Below are 22,773 nucleotides of genomic sequence, written 5' to 3' on the forward strand. Positions count from 1 at the left end.
TAGATGATACACAACAATGCTTTTTCCACAGATAACTATCCCTATTAATTTTGATCCCCATCACACCCAATACGAGGAGCAAGAACTGCAACACCCTACAGTAAACGATTTCACTTTTGTAAGTCTTTTTTTCATAGGAAACGAGATGAAAACAATTTCCTAAATTAGAAATGCGTTAATATCCAGCTCAAGCTGTATGGTCAAATCAACTGATTGTTTTGCTCCGTTAGACGTTTAGCAAATGGATTCAGACTGGACGAGGCTGTCTAGGAAATTTATCAGAGGTAAAAAGTTGCTCTCCATTAAATAAGTCAGCAACAGTTAAAAAAGAAATTATGCAACAAGTCCCGTGCATCGCAAGATTAAAGCTTAATTTAAATATAAATATTTCAAATAAAAAAAATGCAAAACTAGAGTATTTTCCGAGCCTTCCCGTTCTCATTCGTCAACTTTCCGAACAAGCTAGGACAACGGAATACATGTAATGATATCCGAATCAGTAGATCCACAGAATCACAAGAAAGCGTCATGAATCTTCAGAATTCAACAGAAACAAAAGAAAAAGAAAAAGAAACCGAATTGGGTTGCACACAGTGATATAAATTCAAAATTAAAGTACAAAAATAAACACTTCTGAGTAAGAATTCAAAGCCATTTGAAAAGAGAAATGCAACCAAGCAAATCTGCTATAATACCAACCGCATCAGCAGAGGAATTATCGGCATCCATCTCAAGGCGTAGCTTCGCATACAGCTCTGGGCTCCGGTACACAGACCCAGGAGCAGGGCGGTGCTTGACGAACCGGAACGACGTCGAACGAGGCAGTAACCATGTAGAGGAGCATGCCAGAGATGTAAATAAGAGGAGCGAAAAGGAAGACACCCTGGCGGCGAAGTAGGAAGGAAAGAAAGATCCAAGAGAGTCGCTGCGCCGCGGTCCTGCCAGCCGGCTGAACGGGAGAGAACCGGCCTGTCTTGGACCGACCGCGACGTAGCCTGGGGGACCGGAGAGGCGACTGCGGCGACGACGGCGTGGAGTGGCCACTACTAGGCAGCCGATTGAGGGGGTGCATTTGGGATCAAACTGTCTACATCACAAGACCTCACAACCAGTGCATGTACACGAAGACGCATCCATCATCGCTCTGAACCTCTTCGAAGATTTAAGAAAAATCCAGACAAAGTGAGATGGAGACAAGAAGACAGACAATAAGGCAACTTGTGTAGGGGGCAATTGGGATGAATGAAGAGAAAGGGGAGAGGACTTTGCGCCTAGTACGAAGGAAGGATAGAGAGAGAGAGAGAGAGAGAGAGAGAGAGAGAGAGAGAGCTGGAGGAGAAGAACGTGCACGTGCTTTGGTCTATGATGCAGACGGAAATGGGTTCGCCAGCTTGGCTAGCTTGACAGTTTTTTTAGGTCCTACGTGGAACTCAGAACTGGAAAAAGCAAACGGGTACTCGATAAAATAAAATTACGAAGAATGACTCGGAGGAACAATTAATTTAAATTAAAATTCAAGCGTAAAATTTTAAAAATAATAATAATAATAATAATAAGAGAGCATTGCTGATCCCCAGTCTCCCATTTGCTTGTTCAAACAAAATAAAAATTATTATTATTTTGAAAACTCTAAAAACTCATCTACCATTAATTTTTTTTCACAAAATTAGCATGATGCTGTCCAAAGTAAATGACAATTTCACAATAACAAATGACTACTTTTATTAAATAAATGACTAAAATATTGTAGAAAATGATTACCTTCAACCAATTTAATTACTTTAATGAAATTAATAAAAGTAGTCATTTGCTATTGTAAATTGTCATTTATCTTTAGGGCATCATGGTCATTTCATAAAAAATTTAATATCATATTATAAAAATAATTATCCTATTTTATGATCCTCTTTTATCCTTTGCTTATTTGGATGAAATTATTTTATTTTGACGTTATGAAAGTTGAAAATGACTACAGTAGTGTTTTTTTTTCCTAACCTGAATTGGCAATAGGGCGCCTTTGAGTTTCTATTCTTTGTTTTACACGGTGGAGTAGAGTTTACATCCAATGCTGTCATTCTCACACAGAGAATCATAGGCTGAGAACCATATAAAATGAAAAGCTTGTGTGGCTGCTAAGCCATCTTGTTCTCTACAAGCTTCTTCAAGCGACATGTTATTCAACATCTTCACATTACTGACAGACTTAGGAAGCATTGAAAATGACCCCTTCTGAAGATATCTGTTTTTTTTTCTTCCAAAAATATAAAAACTCAAAGGGCAAAGATAAACAGAGAAAGCCAACCTACTTACAAATCATGATGATGCGGGGCAATTTTATCCAGTTCAAAATACTTTGGATCCTACATTTATTTTTAGTAAATATTCCATTTCAACATTTAAATACGGCACAATATCACCCCTATTATTGATTAAAAAAAAGTTTTCTGTAATTTTTGATATTATTTTTTATAATTTTTCAGTTAACTCTGCAAAATTACAACCAGTAGCTGTGCTCAAATTTCATGCAAAATATATGAGGCGCATGTTCTAGTTTATACCAATAAAATGAGAAAAGGGGAAAAGTCTTTATTTTTCTTTGAATTGATAAAAGGGATAAATGGGGCAACTAACATAACATCCAACAGTCACCACTCTTTATTTCTCTTTGAATTCCAAATAATGCGAGACTTGATTTAACTATCATCATTATCAATGCTGCTATCGGCCAAAAAAAAAAAACTACAAATGCTGCTAAAAGAGCTTTGTTTTCTAACACGTAATCAAAGACGTAAAATATAAATTTGATGAAAGAGATAGTAAGCATAACAAAATATGTACATAATCATTCAAATCGATTTCTACATTTGAGTGATGAATCTCCTTTATAAGAAACTTAAAAGGACACTTGGACGAAACACTCATGTTTGGTATGAATGTATTTCACATGTAATATTTAAAATTAATTAGATAAAAATATATAAAGAAAAGTTAAATTTCATAGACACCTTATGCTTAGAATGACTACTAAAAAGTAGTAACCAATATTTTTGCAATGTATGGCTCAGTTTTTTATCTTATTGACACTAGCAAATATAACTCAAAATATCTGATTACCCTTATCGGAACAAGTAATGAAAACCACAACGATTCAGGAAAAAAACAACCATAAGCAATAATGCACAAATGGATGCGTTTTTCTGGAAGATATTTTAGAGAGAGAGAGAGTCCTATTACTGGGGGAAAAACGTCAACCAAATGAGAAACAGTCAATAAAATATAAACAAAAAGATTAAATTCTTAGGTACCTCTTTGGTTTCCTACATTTTTCTCGTTGCATAAGATCCAGTAGACACAAAAATTAAAAATAAGAATTATATTCAAAGATCGATACCTCAAAATACTAAGAAACATGACACATTACTGTCAATATTATACATTATGAATCCTCAAGGGTTATTATTTCTTCAAATAAGAAACAAACATTCCCACACCTAGAGGGATACATACTTCAAAGCTGCACCTATAAAAAGACAAGAACAAATAGAACGAGAATATTTTGGATTAAATCATGAACCTACAACAACAACAACAGGGTTAAGCTAAACGAATATAGTTAATTTCAAATTCTCCACTCCTCTGTAAGTCCCAAGATTAAGTTGCAATAGAGAGTTAATGCTTTGTTAAATTAACCATTTGAAGCACGTTGTACAATGAGAAAGAAAAGCAAAATAACTGAACCTGAGACTCTTGCCTATAGGTGTGTATTGTTACAAACTTACAATATTGGTCAATTCTTTGAAGGAAAAGAACAAGTATGGGACCCGCCACCTGGGAACCATAAATCATCAAGGCTCTGTTTGGTTGAAGGGTAGGGGACTTTTTGGTTAAAACACCCCCTACTAGGCCTTCCTTCCCTCTATTGAATCAAACACTACATAAAAGGTCATTTGTTGGCTGAGGAAACCACAACAACACGAACAAAGGAAAGAATTCAAATAAGTCAAATGGACATATAAAATGGGATGACATGACACGTAAACTAACAATAAATAAATTCAGAAATCAAGTCTCATGTATACCAGCTAGTTTCCATGTAAGAACGTCTTTTACTTCTTTCCTTCAGGCATTCCCCCATACGCGAACGATAAAACAAGATGATTCTAATCAACACGCCTGTCACCATTGATCGTGCATCTAAAGAATTAAATCCCAACATCTAATTTAAAGAGAATAGATAGAAGTGGTCGGTCGTACGGTGAAGTGAATGAGAGAACAGAGGAACTAAGAAAAGTGAAAATTGAAGCAGCAAAATACAGGATGAAAGTATTAATACAGATTTGTTCTATTGTAGATAGATAGAAATTACATCGAATATGCTCACTTCAGCACACATTAAAAACACAATATAATAATGATTTATGATCACTTTAATTCACAAGGTAGAATTGAGGAAAGAGTACGCCACAAGTGAAACCAGAAATCTAGAAGACAACTAGACATACAAGGCAAAGGCCACAGTTCTTTTTTGCTCCTCCTGGAGATATACAAAGTCCCAAGTCAATCAGCATATATTATTACTTTATTAGGAAATGAAGTGTAAGCAATTTACCCATATAGTTCCACTGACCTACTGAACAGACTAAAATCATTAAAAAAATCTGATACTGAGCAGTGACCAATACTTAGCTAGAAATGCTGATGACAATATCAAAGCATTTGAAACAATTTCTCTGGCAAATAGGCTGTGGCCTTGCAATACCAACCAAATAATAAACCCAAATATTGTCACTGTTTTAGGCATACAAGACATTAAACGCAGAAGACTTAAAAAACAATACGCCCACGGCATGCAAGATCATGCATGACAGAAAGCATTAGCCCCCAAGAAATTTGCCAAAAGGTAACATGTACTCTTACTAATAATCAATTTCCTGTAGTCCAATATCTTCCTTTTTTTTTGGGAGGGGGGGATCTATCGAACCATCATTTTTCCATAGAGCTTCATACGTTGGGGACAGGAATGACAGGCTATGAACTCGTGACATTTTGTACCCAAAAAAAACGCCCTGCCCCGTCCTTCATTGACACTAAGGGGCACAAGAAGCAACAACAAACCACAATTACACACATGAGCACTAAGAAACGTATAAATCTCCAGCATATATTTTTCAATGAAAAGATAATTGCAATAAAATGATGATCTAGAATTGGACGCATGCCAAAATTCCAACGGGAAAATAATCAATTATGGACTAAAGGATGGAGCCCAACACTATAAGAGTTCCGACAAAATTACCACTATATTACAAAGCCGTAGAATTAAGTGACTACAGTTTATCCCTGAGCAAGGTTCAAAACCAAACGCCTGCAACAAATGCAATCACTCCTAAATACTCACTGCCTGCATAACCATCTCACTTGTATTCAAAGTTCGGCACTGGCGGGGCGTCGAAGCTCTCCAAAACTTTTGTCTCGCTTCCTCCGCTCGTAGGAGGCCCATCCTTTTTCTCTCCGCCAAACCACCCACCAAACCAAGATTTGCCCGAATCCGAACCCGAAACCGAATCAGAAGGCACAGTTGAGGGCTGCATCATCCCTTGAGGCAAGCTTTGGCCAGGCAATCCATTAACGGGGTATCCAGCAGGCATGGGTTCATCGATTATTATAGGCATCTGTTGCTGTGCACTGAGGAATTTGTTGAGCATGATCCCTGCTCCTTCGATCAAAGCCAACAAGACACCGCCAAACGCCGCGGATCGGGCCGAAGCTCCCAGCCCCTGGCGCATGGAGAGGAAGCCGCCAGTGGCAGCCCCAGCGATGATGGAGTTCCACGGATCCTCCTTCTGACGCACGTAAACCATGGTACAGTCAAAAGTGGAAAACAAGCCACCCCACACGGCGAAACTGCCGCCAACGCGTGGCGCGTTGAGGCGAACGGCTTGCGAGCCGCCGACGAGTCGAGAACCCTTGGGAGAGTTGTAGAGACCTTTAATGAAATGGAAGGCGGAGCCACCGACGGCTCCCATGCCGAACGCGCCACCAATGTCATCGAGGATGCGATCGGGGCAGGGTTCGCGAGAAGTCTCAGGGGTTCCCATGGGAGGAAAGAGGCAGCGCTTGGGGGTTTCTGTTGGTAAGGAAAGGAAGGAAAAGAATCGAACGGAAAATTACAGAAAGAGAAATATGGATCTATCGTCTTCCCCTTTTTCTGTATCTACGAGGAAGGGGAGAGAATGTATGAGAGAGAGAGAGCCGCGAGGGGTTGATGGGTTGCGGGTATAGCTCCCGCCTCCCGTGACGGCGTGACCCGTGTATAATTAGGGTAATTGACCGACAACGTGCAAACGCCAAACGCAGCTTTTTCAACCAACAGAACCCATTTGTACTTTTAAAGAAAAACTTTAAAATTAATTAACTTTATTTAAAAATTTAATAATTTTTTAATTTTATTGTATTAAATGTAACTATTTAACATTTCTTTCCTAAATTTTGAACATGTACACATAACATATTTAACCTTTAAACTTTACAAGGGAGGGCAACTTATATATTTATATAGGCAACTTTATGTAATTAATTTTATATATTAATTATCTATACATAATTTAAAATTTAGAGGGATTAACTGTATATCAATCAAAATTTGAAAGTTTAAATGCATACAAAAATAAAATTTAAAGGGTATATAATTAATGGCTACAAATTATTTGCATAAACTTGTAAGTTCAAAGAGATTTATTATTAAGTTTTAAAAATTAAAAAGATTATTTGTATATGGTTCAAAGTTTAGAAAAGTTTTGTATAACTTAGCTAAAATTTAATTAAATAATTTATAAAAAGGATAAAATTACTTCTTCTTCATGTCCTATAAATAAAACCAAAGGGAAGTATATCAGCTTACTTTGAATAAGATTTCTTTCACTTAAAAAACAATAATGCAAAATCAAAAACATAGCCTAGTTTTCCTTTGTGTGGATATGTGATATATTGTTGTTTAAAAAAAAAGGCCCTAATAGATTCTAGCAAAAAATGTACCCGATTATAATCCCATAATCCATATCTACCAGGTGATATCATGGTTTAAAATTTAGTTAAAGTATATATTTAGTCTTTTAATTTTATATATATTTTATTTTAATCCCTTGGTCCTTTAATGTTAACATTTATAGTTTTATAACAAAAAAATCCTATTTTTTAAAACTTTTAAATAATGTCAAAACATTTTTAAATATTGGCATATTAAGATTAATTTTTTAAAAATTTAGAACTGTATGTTGCCTTTTGTGTCATTGGTTTATCTCTTGTATTCAATGATATTATGATTGGTATTCTACATATCACTTGTTTCCTTATAGAAATCAATGATCATATATAGTTCTCTTTGTTGAAGTGAGCTTTGAACGAAATTTTGTGTTATGCTTTATTTGAATTATGAAACATTATACTTATGTCAAAATGTCACTTGCTTCCTTATAGAATCTCGTGATTTGTAAAGCTTCATTTTTTGAATTTTATCATGGCTTATTGTTATTTGATTAATACAATCCAAGTAGTAGATTGTTGAAATATTTGAATATATTGTAAATTTGCATTAATTAGTTATTGAGCCCATAACGGTTTGGCCATTTGTGATCCAGTATAGATTGTTACAGACAAACCACATAAGTAAGCTTATTTGGATATAGGCCTAACCTACAATCCTTTATTCATAAGTTATTTTTTTATCTTTTAACTAATTGGATAAAGATGATTTGAGAAAGTAAAACAAATTAATTGTGTGTGTGTGTGTGAGCAAAATATAACCCTAGTTCTCATAAATTCATTATCTCATCATCTCCACTCTCTCATATCTCTTTGTATCCTCAGATGACTAAAAGGGTCCAATAAGTTAAAAACCTTCATGCTCTTGAGGTAATAGAGATTGTCTATTTCCTTTATAGCAATGGAATATGCAAGTATGCTCATTAACTTTATTTATCCAATTGATTAAGACACTCTCAACATAAACTTGGCAAAAATTATGTTGGATGAACAACAAAACTTCTAAGGAATCATAGTAATTGTGAATTTTGATGAGTTTGGCATTCCAGCAAAGTTTAATTTCTTCCAAGATATCCAAAAGTTCCATAAATGTGATAGGATGGTATTTGAAATATTTGGAGAAACTTATAATTCAATTTCCTTGGTTGCCACGTACAATGCCTTCACAACTAGTAGCCTTATTGATACTAGTTGAATCATCAATGTTAAGTCTAATTCAGGCCGCTTTAGGTGGTTCCATTTTGTGTTAGATCTTTGACTTCCTTTGCTCAGGAGGTTGATTATAGATTGAAGCTTAAGGTCATTTAGAATTTGTTAGGTAAGTAATAGGAAATATCCATTTCTCGATAATCTTCTTCAAAGAATAATGAACCATATTTGCTTTTCCAAATGTTCTAGGAAACTTGGGCAAGGAGTTTTTGCCAAGGCATTATTCTTATGCTTGAGCTTCTAGCATCATTTTTTGCATTCTAAATTATCCAGTCCTACGCAAAAAGAAAACAGAAGGTATTAACCTTAGAAGGGTTAACAATTTTCAACCACACTTCTCAAACTTTTTTGCAATAATGTAAAATAGAGTTAGAAACTTTACAATTAACAGAGAAAATTCGTTGACAAGGATTGTTTCCAATAATGCTGGTGAAATTAGATTGGATCTTGTCCCAATTAGCTTTTAGCAAAAAATTTTGATTTTCTCATAAGTAGGCCATTTTTGTATCCTAAACTAGATTTCCATATTCAACTGCACCAATAGAAGTCTTTTCTTGATGAAACACGTTCAAATCTTCATAAGGATAGGAAAGTTCAACTTTACTGCATTCCTTGAGCAGCAAATAAAGTGGCGGACTAGCTCGATGAAGATTCACTTCAATGCGAGCCTGGCTTTTATCATTTTGTGAGTCCCCTAGGGTTACTGTTAGCTTGCTTAATAATGGTTGTTGTGTCAATCCTCATCAATTAGGCTGAGTGCCTTTGGTTATTAAAGAAAGAAAATCATGTGCGCAGGTTTATAATAACACAGGTGCAACAAGTTTTTAATTGAACGTAGAACTCTTCAACCATGTGCAAGTTGCTTCCATGGGCATTTGAAAAAAAATCAAGTGTGTAAATTTCAGCCATGAGTGCGTTAAGGGTGTATTTGGATTTCAATTAAAAAAACTGATTATACAAAGAAATGATTATTAAAACATGATGATATTTGGATAATTTTTTAGAAATTAATTTTGACAAATTGAATATGTTTGGATGATTTTTTGAGAATTAATTTTGAATGTGCAAATAAATAATATACAGAGAAGGATCCAAATAGAGCTTTGCAAATGGAGGAAATTTTAACTTCTTAAAAATGAAATTTTGCAAAATAAGAGTGTTTGAATAAATTTTTATAAAATCATAATCTTGGCCCCATAATTGATTCCTAATGAGCATCCAAATAGGCCTTATCTTCAATTGCAAGCAAAACTTTTCAAGCATTTGCAAGTTTGATCATTAAGACTACGCTTAGGGCAAATAAGTTTCAAGGGAACTAATTAGTTCAAATTTAATCCCAACCAATTTCAAAATTCTAGGAACCTACAAGTTTGGCTCTTAATTTTATGATTTTATTGTGATAAATTTATAATTTTTTTTTCAACATTTAACACGATGAAAAAATAAATAAATTTATTTTTTATCAAAGTTTGAAACACAAGTTGCAAATTTATCACAATAAAATTACAAAATTGAGAGCCAAACTTGCAACTTTTTAGAGTTTGGCACTTTAAAATTAGTTGGGACCTAATTTAAATTTATTAATCCCTTGAGACTTATCTATCATCCTCCCTTAAATTTATGTAGATTTGAATTTGAACTAACATTTTCATTTGGATACATATTTTTTTGTAATTTTATATTCCCTCCAGATTTTAATTATATGAAATTTTAGTTACTATGATTTTGTATTTTTTTTCATATTTTCACTATTACTATATTTGTTACTCTCACCTCTTCTATTATCTATCATTGATTAAAAAATACAAGTAAGTTTATGACTTCCAATCCTTCATTTTTATTTTGAATTTTAGCTCGTCTCTCTCTTCTACTTTTAAAATTTCTTACACTATCCAAAGAAAAAATTTTAAATACATGAATTTTAAATGTACTCAGGACCACGATATAAATCATTATTAACTAATATACGTTTCTTAAAAAAGTTGGTTATTAAAATATTGATTTTTTAAAAATTTTCACATTTTTTCAATCATACCCTTAAATGTAATAAATTTAATATTTAACTTATTCAAAATACTTTTATTAATTACTCAATAAAGTAAGGGCATAATGAAAAAAAATTATGGTAATGTTTGTTTATTAGAATAAAATGGAATGTGATGAATTGAAAAAATAAAACGATCAAAGGAAATAGATGAGCACATTCATAGATAAATTTAGTTCATGAAGTTGAAGATTATGATTCATAAAATTTGTTGAGGGTGTGATGATTATTATATTTATAATAAATATTAATGAGTTTTATCATACTTACCACGAGAGAAAGGGTAGTTTAGTTTATTTTTATCTTATTTTTTTTTAATCTATTCCATTTTATTTTATTCTAATAAGCAAATATGACCATAACACCTATCCAATATCTTGTATTTTAAGTAAAACAAAACTTTTAGAGTGTGTTTGGGAGTTTATAATTGAATACAAAGAAACAACCATTAATGGAATGAAACGAAATAGAGTGAAAAAGAACAAAATTTTTTATTGTTTGGAAGTTTTATGATGGGAAGGAATGGTTTTACATGAACATTATTTGGGAATGAATGGAACGAAATGGTTTAAAACTTTTTTCTTTCAATATTATTCATATGACTAAATTTAAAAATAATAATAATAATGCCTATTAAGTAATTATAATATTTATGCAACAAAAAAATAATAATTAAAATTAATGGTTAAACAAGATACTTAAGAATTAAGAATAAAAAGAGCAAGCAAGTAAACGCGCTATTTAAGCAAACATTTTTGTTGCACAAGAGGAAAACATAATATAATTGTAGTGTTGAAAAGCATGACAGAGAGAGATGGCAAGGGCAAGAGAGATATGGCGGGAGGTAGTGCTATGCACTATCCTTGAATGCCTAGTCAACTTGGTCTTACTCGAAGTATTTGGCCACATAAGGCCAAGCATCGACAGGGGTCAAACTTTGTTTGAAAGTTATCATAATTTATGTTATTTTTATGATCTTTTAAACATTTTTTATTATTATGATTTTTTAAATCTCTTTTAAGATTTAAAATTTATTTTTAACTTATTATTGTGTAAAAATAATTAGCAATTGTTGTCCATTTGAACTTTTAAAAAATTACTTTTGATTCTAATATTAATTTTATGAAGAATATATTTTAAATAATAATAATAATAGTAGTAATAATAATAATAATAATAATAATTTTTTCAAGGAATTTTTTTATATTTTTCAAAAAATACTTGTAAAAATATTTTTGAATCAATTGGGCTAGCATATTGGGTTGGGATAATGCCTGGCTTGATTTTACTCATGTGTAACCCTAACAAGAAGTGAGAGAGATAATTGGAAAATGAAAATAATAAATGAAATTTTTTTATTAAGATATGAGGTTGAAGATAATTTTGTAAATGAAATAATTATACTATACTACTTCATCCTTAATCCTCCATTTGGGAGTACAAAAAATATTGAACTATTAATGGCAAAGGAGTATTGTAGAGGCTCTTCCTTACCATTTCATCATTCTTAAAAAAAAAAAAAACTCACAAATGGTGGCTTATGTCTTTTAACCATCCCACTAAATTTCATTTCACCTTAAAAAAAATCTCTCAAACATAATATTATCATGTATTTGATTTGAAGGGAGGAGAGTGGAGGAAAGGGATTTTGTTCACTCCCCTTATTTGGGTTGTAAAAATGGAAGTTTCCCTTCCCTCCCCTTCAAACCCTTCCCTCTAAAATGGAGGATGAGGAGGAAAGAAGTATAATTTTGTTGTATTAGGACTAATTTATTTATATTATAATGTGATAATTCAAAAATATCTCTCCTTCTTTGCTATCATATACCCCTCTGTCCAAGTTGTATCCCTCCTCCCAGCTTGTACTATTATTGTTGAATTGTTTGAGAATTAAATACATGAACTAAGGAAGATTAGATTTTTTTTATTCCCCTCCTTTCATTTTATTTTTGTTATTCTTCCATTATATATTAATAAATATACTGCTCATACTTTTTTTTAAACTTTGAATAAATTATTATTGACTATATTATTGGCAATATATATAAAAATATATGTGAACTATGGATAATTATATATTAAAAACATTTATAACTATATTTTATTAGGAAAAAATAATTTTGATAATATAAGGATAAAGTTATTTGAAAATATTTATTTTTCTTTCCTTTCTTCTTGAACCATATAAAATATTATCTCTTTTTTTTTCTTTATTAAAATTCCTCTCTTTTTCCTTCCCTCTCCTCAACCTAAACGGATGTTCAGAAAATAACTTATATTATACGAAAAAAAATATTTTAAATAAAAACTTTTAATTTTAATTTATCAATTCTACCTAGAAATAGTTTGGTCAATTAATGACCATATTTCGTCTTACGAAGAACCCCATTCTTAGCCAGAGTTCAATTCCTTTGGGGCTAAAAAAATTCCAAACAGGGACTTCCAGGAATTTCTCCTTCTAAAAATTTCACGATGTTAATTATTATTAATTATTGATTGAAATAAAAACTGAAAAAATTGGATGACGGTGCAAGAAGGAACGGAGTAAAGGTAGATCTCGTATGAAGGGTGGACCAAAGAATTGATTTGGAATTAATGCTGTCGAGCTGCAACGTGCTATTGGGTAGAAAACGCGGTGGGCTACTCTGAAGAAATCAATAAAGTGAATAAACCAACGGTGGATATTCATTGAAATTGGAACCGCTTCTTGCATCAATTAAACGCTGCGTTGCACCTGCGGCCCCATCGTACAACTTGTAAGCGAAAGAACATTCAGAAGCGCTGAGCCTGGACAAGAGATAGAATGGTGAAAAGTGCTGTCGCAGATCCTCCGAACTTCAAGAAATATGGCGTTCCTTCCTACTCAGTAGCTTGGATCCCGCCAAACGTAATCAAATCAGTATTGAATCAAACAATTGGTGAAGCCCCTGACAACGCCAACAACCCCACTCCTCAGCCTCCCGAGAGTTCCGGCGAGCACTACCTTGCGATCACTGGTGGTGGTGGTGAAGGCAGCAGCGGTATTCCCAATGCGGTGTTGTTTGCAAATTTTGATGTCGCATCTAATTCTCTCTCTGATCAGCCGGTATATTTTTGATTCAAATTCTCATGGGTTTGATTTTGCCATTGTTTTATGATTCGAAACTGGAGGAATCGGATCTGAGGGCCCCCCCCCCCGGGAGTTTTTTGTTGTGAGATGCAAAGCTGATTCATGAGTATTTCTATAACAACGATAGGAATTTAGGCTTGTCTTAGCGGTATGCTGATGAAAGCTCATTTGGCTGCTTTTCTTTTCTTTTGTTTTTATCTCCCGTGTTGTGTAAAATCGAGTAGTTTAGATTGGATGAATTTGTATGTTCGACTGCATTTTGAGTTGACCTGTTTAAGAAAATTATTCAACATCAAATGGTTTAGTATTTTTTTATTGAAAATCTAAAATCGTAGAAAGATATTGTTGTGTAATAAATAAATAAATAATATTAGTTAAAGGGGTTAATTGGTAGTTAGGATAGTTATTTGGGGGTATGGGCTATAAAAGGGTACCAAAAAGGATCATTGTAATCAGTTTTTGGAAATAATAGCCTTGAGTTCCCTATTCCTATCTCTCTCTTCCGTCTCTTTCTCTCTGTTTCCTCTATGTTCTCTCTTTTCTTCCCTTTAATTATTATGCGTCAGATATCATAAAAGATATGCGGTTCGTGTGGTTCCAATTCTTCCCTTATTGCTTGGGTAATTTCATCAAATATTACAGGTGGGTAGGCTTGGAACTGACTCTGAGTTGCCTTATAGAATGGCACTTCACCCCCGTGGAGATGGCCTTATTTGTGCAATGCCAAAGAGTTGCAGGTATTTTGCTTCTCATTTTTCCTTGTTTGCTTAGTTGTTTCCTTTCATATAGGCAGTTGCCTGTATCATAATTTGTTGAGGAGTTGCTGTGGTACAACTGAAAGCTTAACCTTATCACCCACTAGGCAAGATATTAACTTGTACGACATTCGTGAAGCTTCAGTATCTCCGGACTTGAAACATTATAACATGAAATTGTGAATTGTTCATGCAGATGGTTTGAATGGAACCAAAACAGGAGTGAAGAAAATGATAAGTTAGGTCTGAAGGTTTCTGATAAAGTACTCAGTGAGTTGGAGGATGTTGGGCAGCAGTTAGCTTTGGCATTTGACAATGATGGCACTATGCTAGCTGTTGGTGGGCAGGTAAAGTTATTAGTTACATGCTTACATTTTCATTATGAAAACGACACCGCTTATAACCAAGATGATTTTGTGTAACATGAAAGAAATAGAGACCGTGCAGAAGCATCTCAACTAATTTTTTGTTACTGCTATACTTATTCTATAAATGTGCATATTTATCATGGTGGGTAGATCCATATTCTTCATGGCCAATCAGTAATGGCATTTAATTCTAGAAAATTTATCCAATATGCCCCTTAAGGCCTGGCAATGCAAATGTGGTGTCCTCATTTAGAAAGGAATTGATACTAGCCTTCAACATTGTCTCCCCTTCCCTCACCCAAAAAAGAAGAAGAAGAAGAAGAAGAAGAAGAAGAAGAAGAAGAAGAATGAAAAGAAACGAAAAGAAAAAAGGGGGGGAGAGAGAGGAAACAATAATTTAATGGTTATTGTAGATTGTTGATGAAGAGGTTTGAATGACTGCTATCTTATTTGATATAACGGCAATCCATATGTCATATTTTTAACTCTTATGTTAGATTTACAATCTTGAGTATTTTATATATATTATGAAGATATACATAAGTCACATTTTATATTTTGAATTATTTTTAACTTATTATTGAATCTCATGATGACATGCTTCATAATTCACAATTTGGAAGCATACATTCAAAAGAAGTGTATTCATTGAAAATCCAACCAAAGTGGATGCATAGGGGGAAAAAATAGAGCATTTTGCTGTATGCTTTTCATTTTCTTCTCTAGTATAGCACCAATATATATATGTCAAGAAGATTTCATCTTACAAGCTCAGACTATTAAAAGAAGACTATGATGGTTTTCTCTATATTCCTACGTGCCTCTTTGTATGAAAACCCCTTGGGTATGGAGTATAGACATGGGACTTGTCTGCTGTGCCCTTTGCCTAAAATTGAATTTAATTAGGAGAAGTTCATATCATAACTCTTGAGCCTTGAACACCTGGTCAAAAGGCTCTGTTAACTTTTTTTTTTTGGTTAAAATGTTGATCCATATAATAATGGGCAAAATATATGCGCACAAATAGAACATAAAAGAATCACAGGCCGCCTTCCAGGAAGGTTCCTAGTTATCTACTCCATAACCTCTATTATGGCAAAACATTTACAACGTATACAAAAAACAGGATATGGATCCCCACAGTATTGCAAGCTCCAAGAAAATCCAGTTAAATTGCTCTCAATCTCCTTAGAAGACAATATTGTGCTTTCACGCTTATTTCAGCTTTTATCTTCATCATAATTTGTATTTGAGAGGACCGGACATTTTGAAACACCCTACCATTTCTTTCTTTCCATGTATGATATGAAACTGCAGCATTTTCCTTCCATTTAGAAGGTGGAAGGGGAGCACCCAAATATTTCATGGGAAAAGTTCCCAGACTAAACCTGGTAAATTCACAGATTTAATGCTTAATGTTATCCTTAACACTACCTAAAAACAACTGAGATTAATGATGATTTACATTTAAACTGGTGGCTTTAAAAAATTCCTAGAATGCCTCCGCTAAAACCTTCACTGAATCAAAGAAGCATGTTGATGAGATTCAAAGCTTTACATTGGGGATGGAACCTGAAAGGCTCTGTTAACATTTTTGTAATATTAATATCTTGTATGGAAAAATGTAGTATTATATTCTCTTGTTTCTTTGAATTGTTAAACAATTTTAAATTTTAATTTATTATAATTTGTATAAGAAGTATTTTGTTATTTGGAATATTTGGTGGAAGTGGAACAAAGGAGGGTAGAACTTTGTAGCAACATGAAATTTTTGTAGTGATTTGAAATTTGGCATATTTAGTTGGAGCTGAATGTTTATGTTTTCAGGGTGCTTCCTTATCTTTAGATGCCACATGGGCAAAAATTTTGTTTGAAGCTTCATTTGACATACCAACATCAAAATATAGATAGTCTGTTTTGATAATGTAGTGGCATGCTATATGATTTTCTAATTTTGGTGCAGTACAGGATGGCAATCTAAGGGTTTTCAAGTGGCCTAGCATGGAAATTATTCTCAATGAGACTAAGGCTTATTCCGCAGTAAAAGACTTACATTTCAGGTTTTTTATTTATCAATACAACAGCTAGAAGTCTTGTTCTACTAGGTGGGGTTGGTTACATGGATTACAATATTGTTGTTTAGCAATATTGTAGAGATTTTACTTTTTAATTGAATGCTTTACGAAGGAAAGAAGAAAAGGTTTTTGAAAGTAACAAAAGAGAAGTTCTGTTTACATTTATTATTTTCTATGAGGGTTTCCCTTATCATCTTGTTTCGTTGTCTTGCAGCTCTGATGGTAAACTGCTTGTGTCCTTGGGAAGTGGTGGCCCTTGCAGAGTTTGGGATGCTTCCTCATCGACGGTCTTAGCTTCCATATCTAGTAAAAATGTGAGCAATTGATTGTCACTTACCAAGAGAATGTTAAGTTGAGTATAAAGTTAAAACTAATATAAGTGACACTGGATATAAGATGATCGCTATTGTATTGGTAATGAATACACTAATTGGATGTGGAATCTATGAATTAAATAATTAACAGAATGACAGTCTTTGCTTTTTGAGAGCTGGATTATTTATTCTTCTTCAAAATTGTATGTTATAAAGCTTTATTATTATTATTACTATTACTATTAATTATTATCATTATTATTAGTGATGTTAATTTGTTGTATAGTTTTCTCATCATTTTTCTTATAGAGGATCATTGTTATCTAGTATCTACTAATTCATTGGTAGATTGCTTTGCAATGTAAGTTTGAAGGTGATCTTTCATAGTTGTCTTTTTATTGCATTAGATGGAGGTGAGTTGTACTTGTACATTTACACATTAACAAACAACTGATATTTTGACCAAAAGTATTCTGATAACCCAGTTTGTTTGACATATACTCCTTGCCTAGGTATGGTTGACAAATACTTAGCTTGGGGAGAGGTTGTGAAAGTCCTTATTTCCTTTTGGGTTTTTGATGCATGGGAAAAGAGAAAGAGAAATAGGAAGAGAAAGAAATAGGAAAAGATTAGAAACGAATGAGAAAAAGAGGGAGAGAGAAACAGAGAATAGAGATATTGATATTTCTGATTTTCAATTATCATAGTATCTGACTTATTCTTTGGTTCCCATATATAGGCTCCTTCATCCCTTTATTCTAACAGAACCCAACTGACTAACCCCCAAACTAACTAAACTACTAACTAACTAACTAATCTTTAATATTTCTTTTATGACTTACACATTAATACTCCCCCTTCAAAAAACCCTGACCTCGAGGGTCTTATTAAGAAGCCTAAATACTGTTGCTACAGCTAAAAATCCATAGCTAGTCTAGTCTTTATCCAAAAGACCCTTTCATCTACGCAGGACTATTGTTGATCACTTCCTCAGGGTCAAGATGGAGAATGAGTTGAAATTGCATTTTTTGCTTTTGAGGATAGTTGTGACCCTAGAAAAATGGTTTGTGGCAATAGAAACAAAGCTTCTTGGCCTTGAACTCCTCAACATCTCTTGGGCTCAATTTCCTTGAGATTTTCAAGTTATTTGGCATAGAAGAGATCCCTGCACTTGAAGGAACAGAGGAAACGGAGCCATGTTTTAAGGAAACAGAGTTTCTGGAGAATGGATGGTTTTACCCTTAATGAAATGGGACTCACCACCTCCAGTTGTCAATTTTACATCCTTCCTCCCTTTGGATGAATGAGAGATGCGTGGAGGAGGACCAAGTAGCCTGACCTGAGAGGACATTCCTCCGTTAAACTATTTGGACCCCTGTTGGCAATTCACTGTGTGAGTTTTAGCAATTGATCGTGCCCCTTGCAGCTTCTTTAGTTTGGAGAGACAGACCCTGCACAATGAACTCCCTCTTGAGACCTACCATGTAAATTTGCACGAGATAGTCTTTTGATAGCCAAATCTTGCAGGTCCATTGTGTGAAATTCATCATCAAACTTGTCTAAAGAACCTGACTGCCAAAGCTGCATTAAATCTTCCATTGGAGCTTCATACATGGGCCCAAACTTGGTCTTTAGTGCACATACATAGGCCATGTCAACATGCCCCCTTCCTCCACATTTCCAGTGATTGATGCCATTGGAAAGCCTTCTCATCAAGATGGAGGCTTGCCATGGTAACTTTCCAGTCTTCGGGGGCCGAGGTGAAAGTACCTTTCACACTTCAAGATCCACACCAAGATATCAGTTGTTTGAAAAGGTGGGAATTCCATCTTGGTGAAACGCTTTGGAGGTTGGTAATCCTTGGTGTTTGTTCTTGATCTTCCCTTGTGAGCTCTTGGTGAATTGCCCTTGTCATAGACTAGCTAGGCCAACTAGGTTGACAAGGCCTGAATAGTGCCAGATAATATAGTGAGTTTGGAAATTGCATCTTCAAGGGCATGAATACAATCATCATTGTTGTCTGTCATGTTTTGTCGTCATTTTTGGAGTCTTGTTTTTGACATACAAGCTGAGCACCGATGACTCTAGTACAATTGGTGCATGGGAAAATAGAGAAGAAAGAGAAAAGAAATAAGAAAAGATTAGAAATGAAGGAGAAAAAGAGGAAGAGAGAAATAGAGAATAGAGAGATTGATATTTCTAATTTTCAATTAACATAGCATCTGACTCACTCTTAGGGTACATTTGGCATTAATGGGTTTGAGTCATCATTTGCTAGATCTAGGTTTGTCTTCTTCCTACCATCGATTTCCACAGTAAGTCGGAGGTTCGAGTTCACCATTGCTGGGTTCTGAGCTTGGTGACGTAACAGACGAGCTTTAACGAGATTGAAGGATGAAGAGGCGGGTTGGGCTTGATGGACTTCATGGTGGCTTTAGGCGACAGACTTCATGATTTGTTCATCCTCTTCTAGATCGTGTATTTTTGTTTTGTCAATGATAAGGGCATTATAGTATTATGATGATTTCTGATGGATTATAAAATAAATTAATGCAAGTATTTCATCCAAATATTACCCCATACCAAGCATATCTTTAAAACCTCAATTCCAACTCTAATCCCAATCCCAGTCTTGGTACCAATCCCATCCCAATCCATCAAAATTCATACCTGCATACCAAATAGGGCCTTAGGATCCCTTATATAGGCTCCCTTAGCTCTTTATTTTAACAGAACTCAACTAACTAATGAATAAACTAACTAAACTACTAATGATCTTTAATATTTCTTTTATGAATTACACACCAGTTTCTTTCAAATAACCTTACTCCTTGGGATACTACTGTAAATTTTTCTTTTGACCTACACCTATAAATTGTGGTGGTCAATTTGTAAATGCGTTAGAAGTATTTACTTAATGATTGAATGCATTTCTCCATTCCTTATCTTTGCATTCCTCAACTTTGGATTGATGCTGCTTGTTAACTGATATATGTTAGCTGATACCTAAAAGAGCTTTAACATCATAAAGAAACTTTGAGAAACAAAGAGGGATTGATATCCAATGGTGAAGTGAGTGGTTATACAAATCATTGATATCAAGATAAAATATAAAATTTACATGCTATACTATTCACAAGTCATGAATAGGGTAGCTCTAGCTCATTTAGGCTCTGCGCAATATGTGGGAGCCAAATTAGTTAAACGAAAAACAATAAAGGACAGGATGAAAGGAAGTTGATGGCATATATCAAGGCGGGCTAGTGTGAAATAGTAGATTATATTCCTTTAGCCTTTAGGCTACCATTTGGATTGGTGGATTTGGATTTGGATTTGAATTTTAAATTTAAAATCTTAAATCTAGAATTCATGTATTTAACATCCTTTGTTTGGGCAGTTTAAAAAAATTTCAAATGAAAAAGAGAGATAAATTAAGATCTAAAATGAAAATAAAAAATTGAAAGTGATGGGTTTTCCTATATTTTTCAATCGATAAGAAATAAGATACCAGAATCATAGAAGTATCAATATTAAAAATATGAGAAGAACGATAAGTTTGAAGTGATTGGAATTTTAAATTACTAGGGTATAGAAGGAGTTTGAAATTAGAAAGGAAATATAATGAGAGATGGCTTTGGAAATCCATAAATTTTTGTACATCCAAATTAGGGATTTGATCCAAATATAAATCTAAATACAAATTCCCATTAATCCAAACATGCCATGGAGTTTTTTCTTCTCATGTCACAGGTATATGTATCCTAATTGTGGCAAACTGTTAGAGTTATGATGGAAAATCCTTATAGAAATGATAGTTCTAATCATAAAGTCTAGCCAAAATGTACTAGGAGGTTTCAATTTTTTTCCACTGTTACACTGTTCAAGGGGGTATTCTGAACTGGATTCATTGATCATGTGACAATATTTAGACAATCTTTTGTGTAACCTTTTTGTTTCACTCTCATTTAACTTGGTCATCTCTTTCGTTATTTTTGGACTAATCATTTTTTGTTAACCACCATGCAGGGTGAGGTTTTTACCTCTTGCAGATTTTCTCAAATTAATGATGGGACCTATATCTTGTATATTGCTGCCATGACAGGTATATGCTCACTGGATTTAGAAGTGTTCTAGGGGTAATTATATTTTTATTTAATTGACACGTATTTTATTGCTAAATACAGACAAATGGGGAAGCATTCTGACATGGGATGCAAAAACTGGGGCAAGGATTGGCTCAAAGCGTATTGTTCGTGATGCAATCTCTTCATTCAATGTATCAACTGACGGAAAATTTGTTGCATGGTAAGTAGTCTGATACATCATTTCTAGTGGTCAATAAAGAAAGATTAAAAAGGAAAAAATAAAAGTAACACTTCCTGAAATCAAGGGCGCAACTTCTTAAGAACTTATCTAAATTGTTTGGGTTGACATGCAGTGGAACACCTTCAGGTGACATTGTGATTGTAAATTCAACAAATATGAAGATCCTGTCAATGATTAAAAAGGCTCACCTTGGCATAGTAACTGCGTTAGCTTTCTCCCATGATTCAAGGTTTGAAGCCAGTGTACTTGTAATGTTTTTACCTGGCACTAGAAGTTTGCATGTCTAGAGTTTGTGATAGTTGTGACTTTTGAATACAGGGCGTTGGCTTCTGTATCCTTTGATTCAAGTGCAAGGGTTACTGTAATAGAGGAGAAGCAGAAAAGTGGTAAGTGCATGTAAAGTAGCTCGATGACTGAATCAACAAGTCCTTGGTTTTTTGTTATATGGTTACTTAAATGGGTGTTGTGTGTGTTTTTGATTAATCTTTCATGAAACCAAATAGTATACTGCATCCAATCCCTGCATTGGCTGCGCAATTTGATGAGCTGAATATTTTAATGGTTTCTTTTCAAGCATAACTACCTAAAAAAACTGTCGGAAAGTCTTGCAATTACGGCTGTTGAGACTTCCAGGATCATTATTAATACGTATATTGATTTCTTTTCAGGAGGACTGAGCTTATGGATTGCTGTGCTCATGGTCATACTTGCAATAGCGGCCTACTTCCTGAAACTTCAAGAACCTGACAAGTTGAAGTTATCTTTTCTTCAAAATTGAACTGTATGTTTGCCAAAAAGCTTTGTAAGTGTAACAACATAATTTTGATGCATGTTTGATTTTGGGGGCTATAGATGGTTTTTCAAGTTTCACATCATATTGAGCGAGGTACATCAGAACTCCCGTAACTTGTTAATAGGTAATAACATTATCAGAATTATCACTCACCAATTGTTAAATTCAGTAAGACTAAGTTGTAATTTCAATAACAATTAATAAAAATTTTAGAATTTTCATTGATAATTTTAAAATTTCACAAAAATTGTGATTTTTGAACTTTTTAATTACATTGAGAAATTTTAAATTCTTGATCACTATTTACATCTTATCCTTACCACTTATTCAATGTGTTCCTAATTGCCAATTTTGGTCAACGAAATGAATTATTTCGACAGTTATTTATTCTCTTTTTTAACGGTGTTAACAACTTAACACGTTCAATTCAATTTGGGAAGGCAATTTTTTAACGGATCATGTTATCATGATCAGGAGCTATTCGTTTTGGAATTTGTTTTTTATTTTTTATTTCAGCTCTTCGAGAAATTTGCAATGTTGAGCAATTAAATTAAGTATTGTACTTATTATTTCTTTTCCCCCTTTATAACAGCTGCTTATACCATTCTATTGTCATGAAACACAGTTATTATTATTATTATTATTATTTTTGGAATAAAAGGACGAAACGGAGGCAACTTGCCTGTATCCTCAATTACATTCATAGCATCCCTGGACAACACATCAAGCAGCTCATATG

At 33.8% G+C, this 22,773-nt stretch overlaps 2 protein-coding genes across 2 annotated transcripts; one reads left to right on the plus strand and one right to left on the minus strand.

Annotated features, from left to right (window-relative positions):
- Positions 1 to 5,141: 5,141 nt before the first annotated feature.
- Positions 5,142 to 6,326, minus strand: LOC129299184 (mitochondrial import inner membrane translocase subunit TIM17-2-like). The gene has a single exon (XM_054937635.1). It carries the CDS (start codon positions 6,096 to 6,098, stop codon positions 5,415 to 5,417), a length of 684 nt encoding a protein of 227 aa, XP_054793610.1. The 5' UTR covers positions 6,099 to 6,326; the 3' UTR covers positions 5,142 to 5,414.
- A 6,709-nt stretch (positions 6,327 to 13,035) lies between these two features.
- On the plus strand, positions 13,036 to 22,262 carry LOC129299182 (SEC12-like protein 2). The gene is made up of 10 exons (XM_054937633.1): positions 13,036 to 13,379; positions 14,046 to 14,140; positions 14,355 to 14,505; positions 16,495 to 16,586; positions 16,816 to 16,915; positions 20,942 to 21,017; positions 21,100 to 21,220; positions 21,354 to 21,470; positions 21,560 to 21,627; positions 21,910 to 22,262. Exons 1-10 carry the CDS (start codon positions 13,098 to 13,100, stop codon positions 22,017 to 22,019), a joined length of 1,212 nt encoding a protein of 403 aa, XP_054793608.1. The 5' UTR covers positions 13,036 to 13,097; the 3' UTR covers positions 22,020 to 22,262.
- Positions 22,263 to 22,773: the final 511 nt, after the last annotated feature.

This window comes from Prosopis cineraria, unplaced genomic scaffold (genome assembly GCF_029017545.1).
Source record: "Prosopis cineraria cultivar Desert tree isolate PC_DT_omini unplaced genomic scaffold, ASM2901754v1 PC1066, whole genome shotgun sequence".
Lineage (NCBI taxonomy): Eukaryota > Viridiplantae > Streptophyta > Magnoliopsida > Fabales > Fabaceae > Prosopis > Prosopis cineraria.

What these genes read in the sequence shown, in the direction of transcription:
- LOC129299184 (XM_054937635.1), bottom strand. Translation starts at nt 6,098, where the DNA reads ATGGGAACCCCTGAGACTTCTCGCGAACCCTGCCCCGATCGCATCCTC.
- LOC129299182 (XM_054937633.1), top strand. Translation starts at nt 13,098, where the DNA reads ATGGTGAAAAGTGCTGTCGCAGATCCTCCGAACTTCAAGAAATATGGC. An exon ending in ATTCTCTCTCTGATCAGCCG is followed by an intron (nt 13,380 to 14,045) that starts GTATATTTTTGA and finishes CAAATATTACAG; the next exon opens with GTGGGTAGGCTTGGAACTGA. An exon ending in CTTCCATATCTAGTAAAAAT is followed by an intron (nt 16,916 to 20,941) that starts GTGAGCAATTGA and finishes ACCACCATGCAG; the next exon opens with GGTGAGGTTTTTACCTCTTG.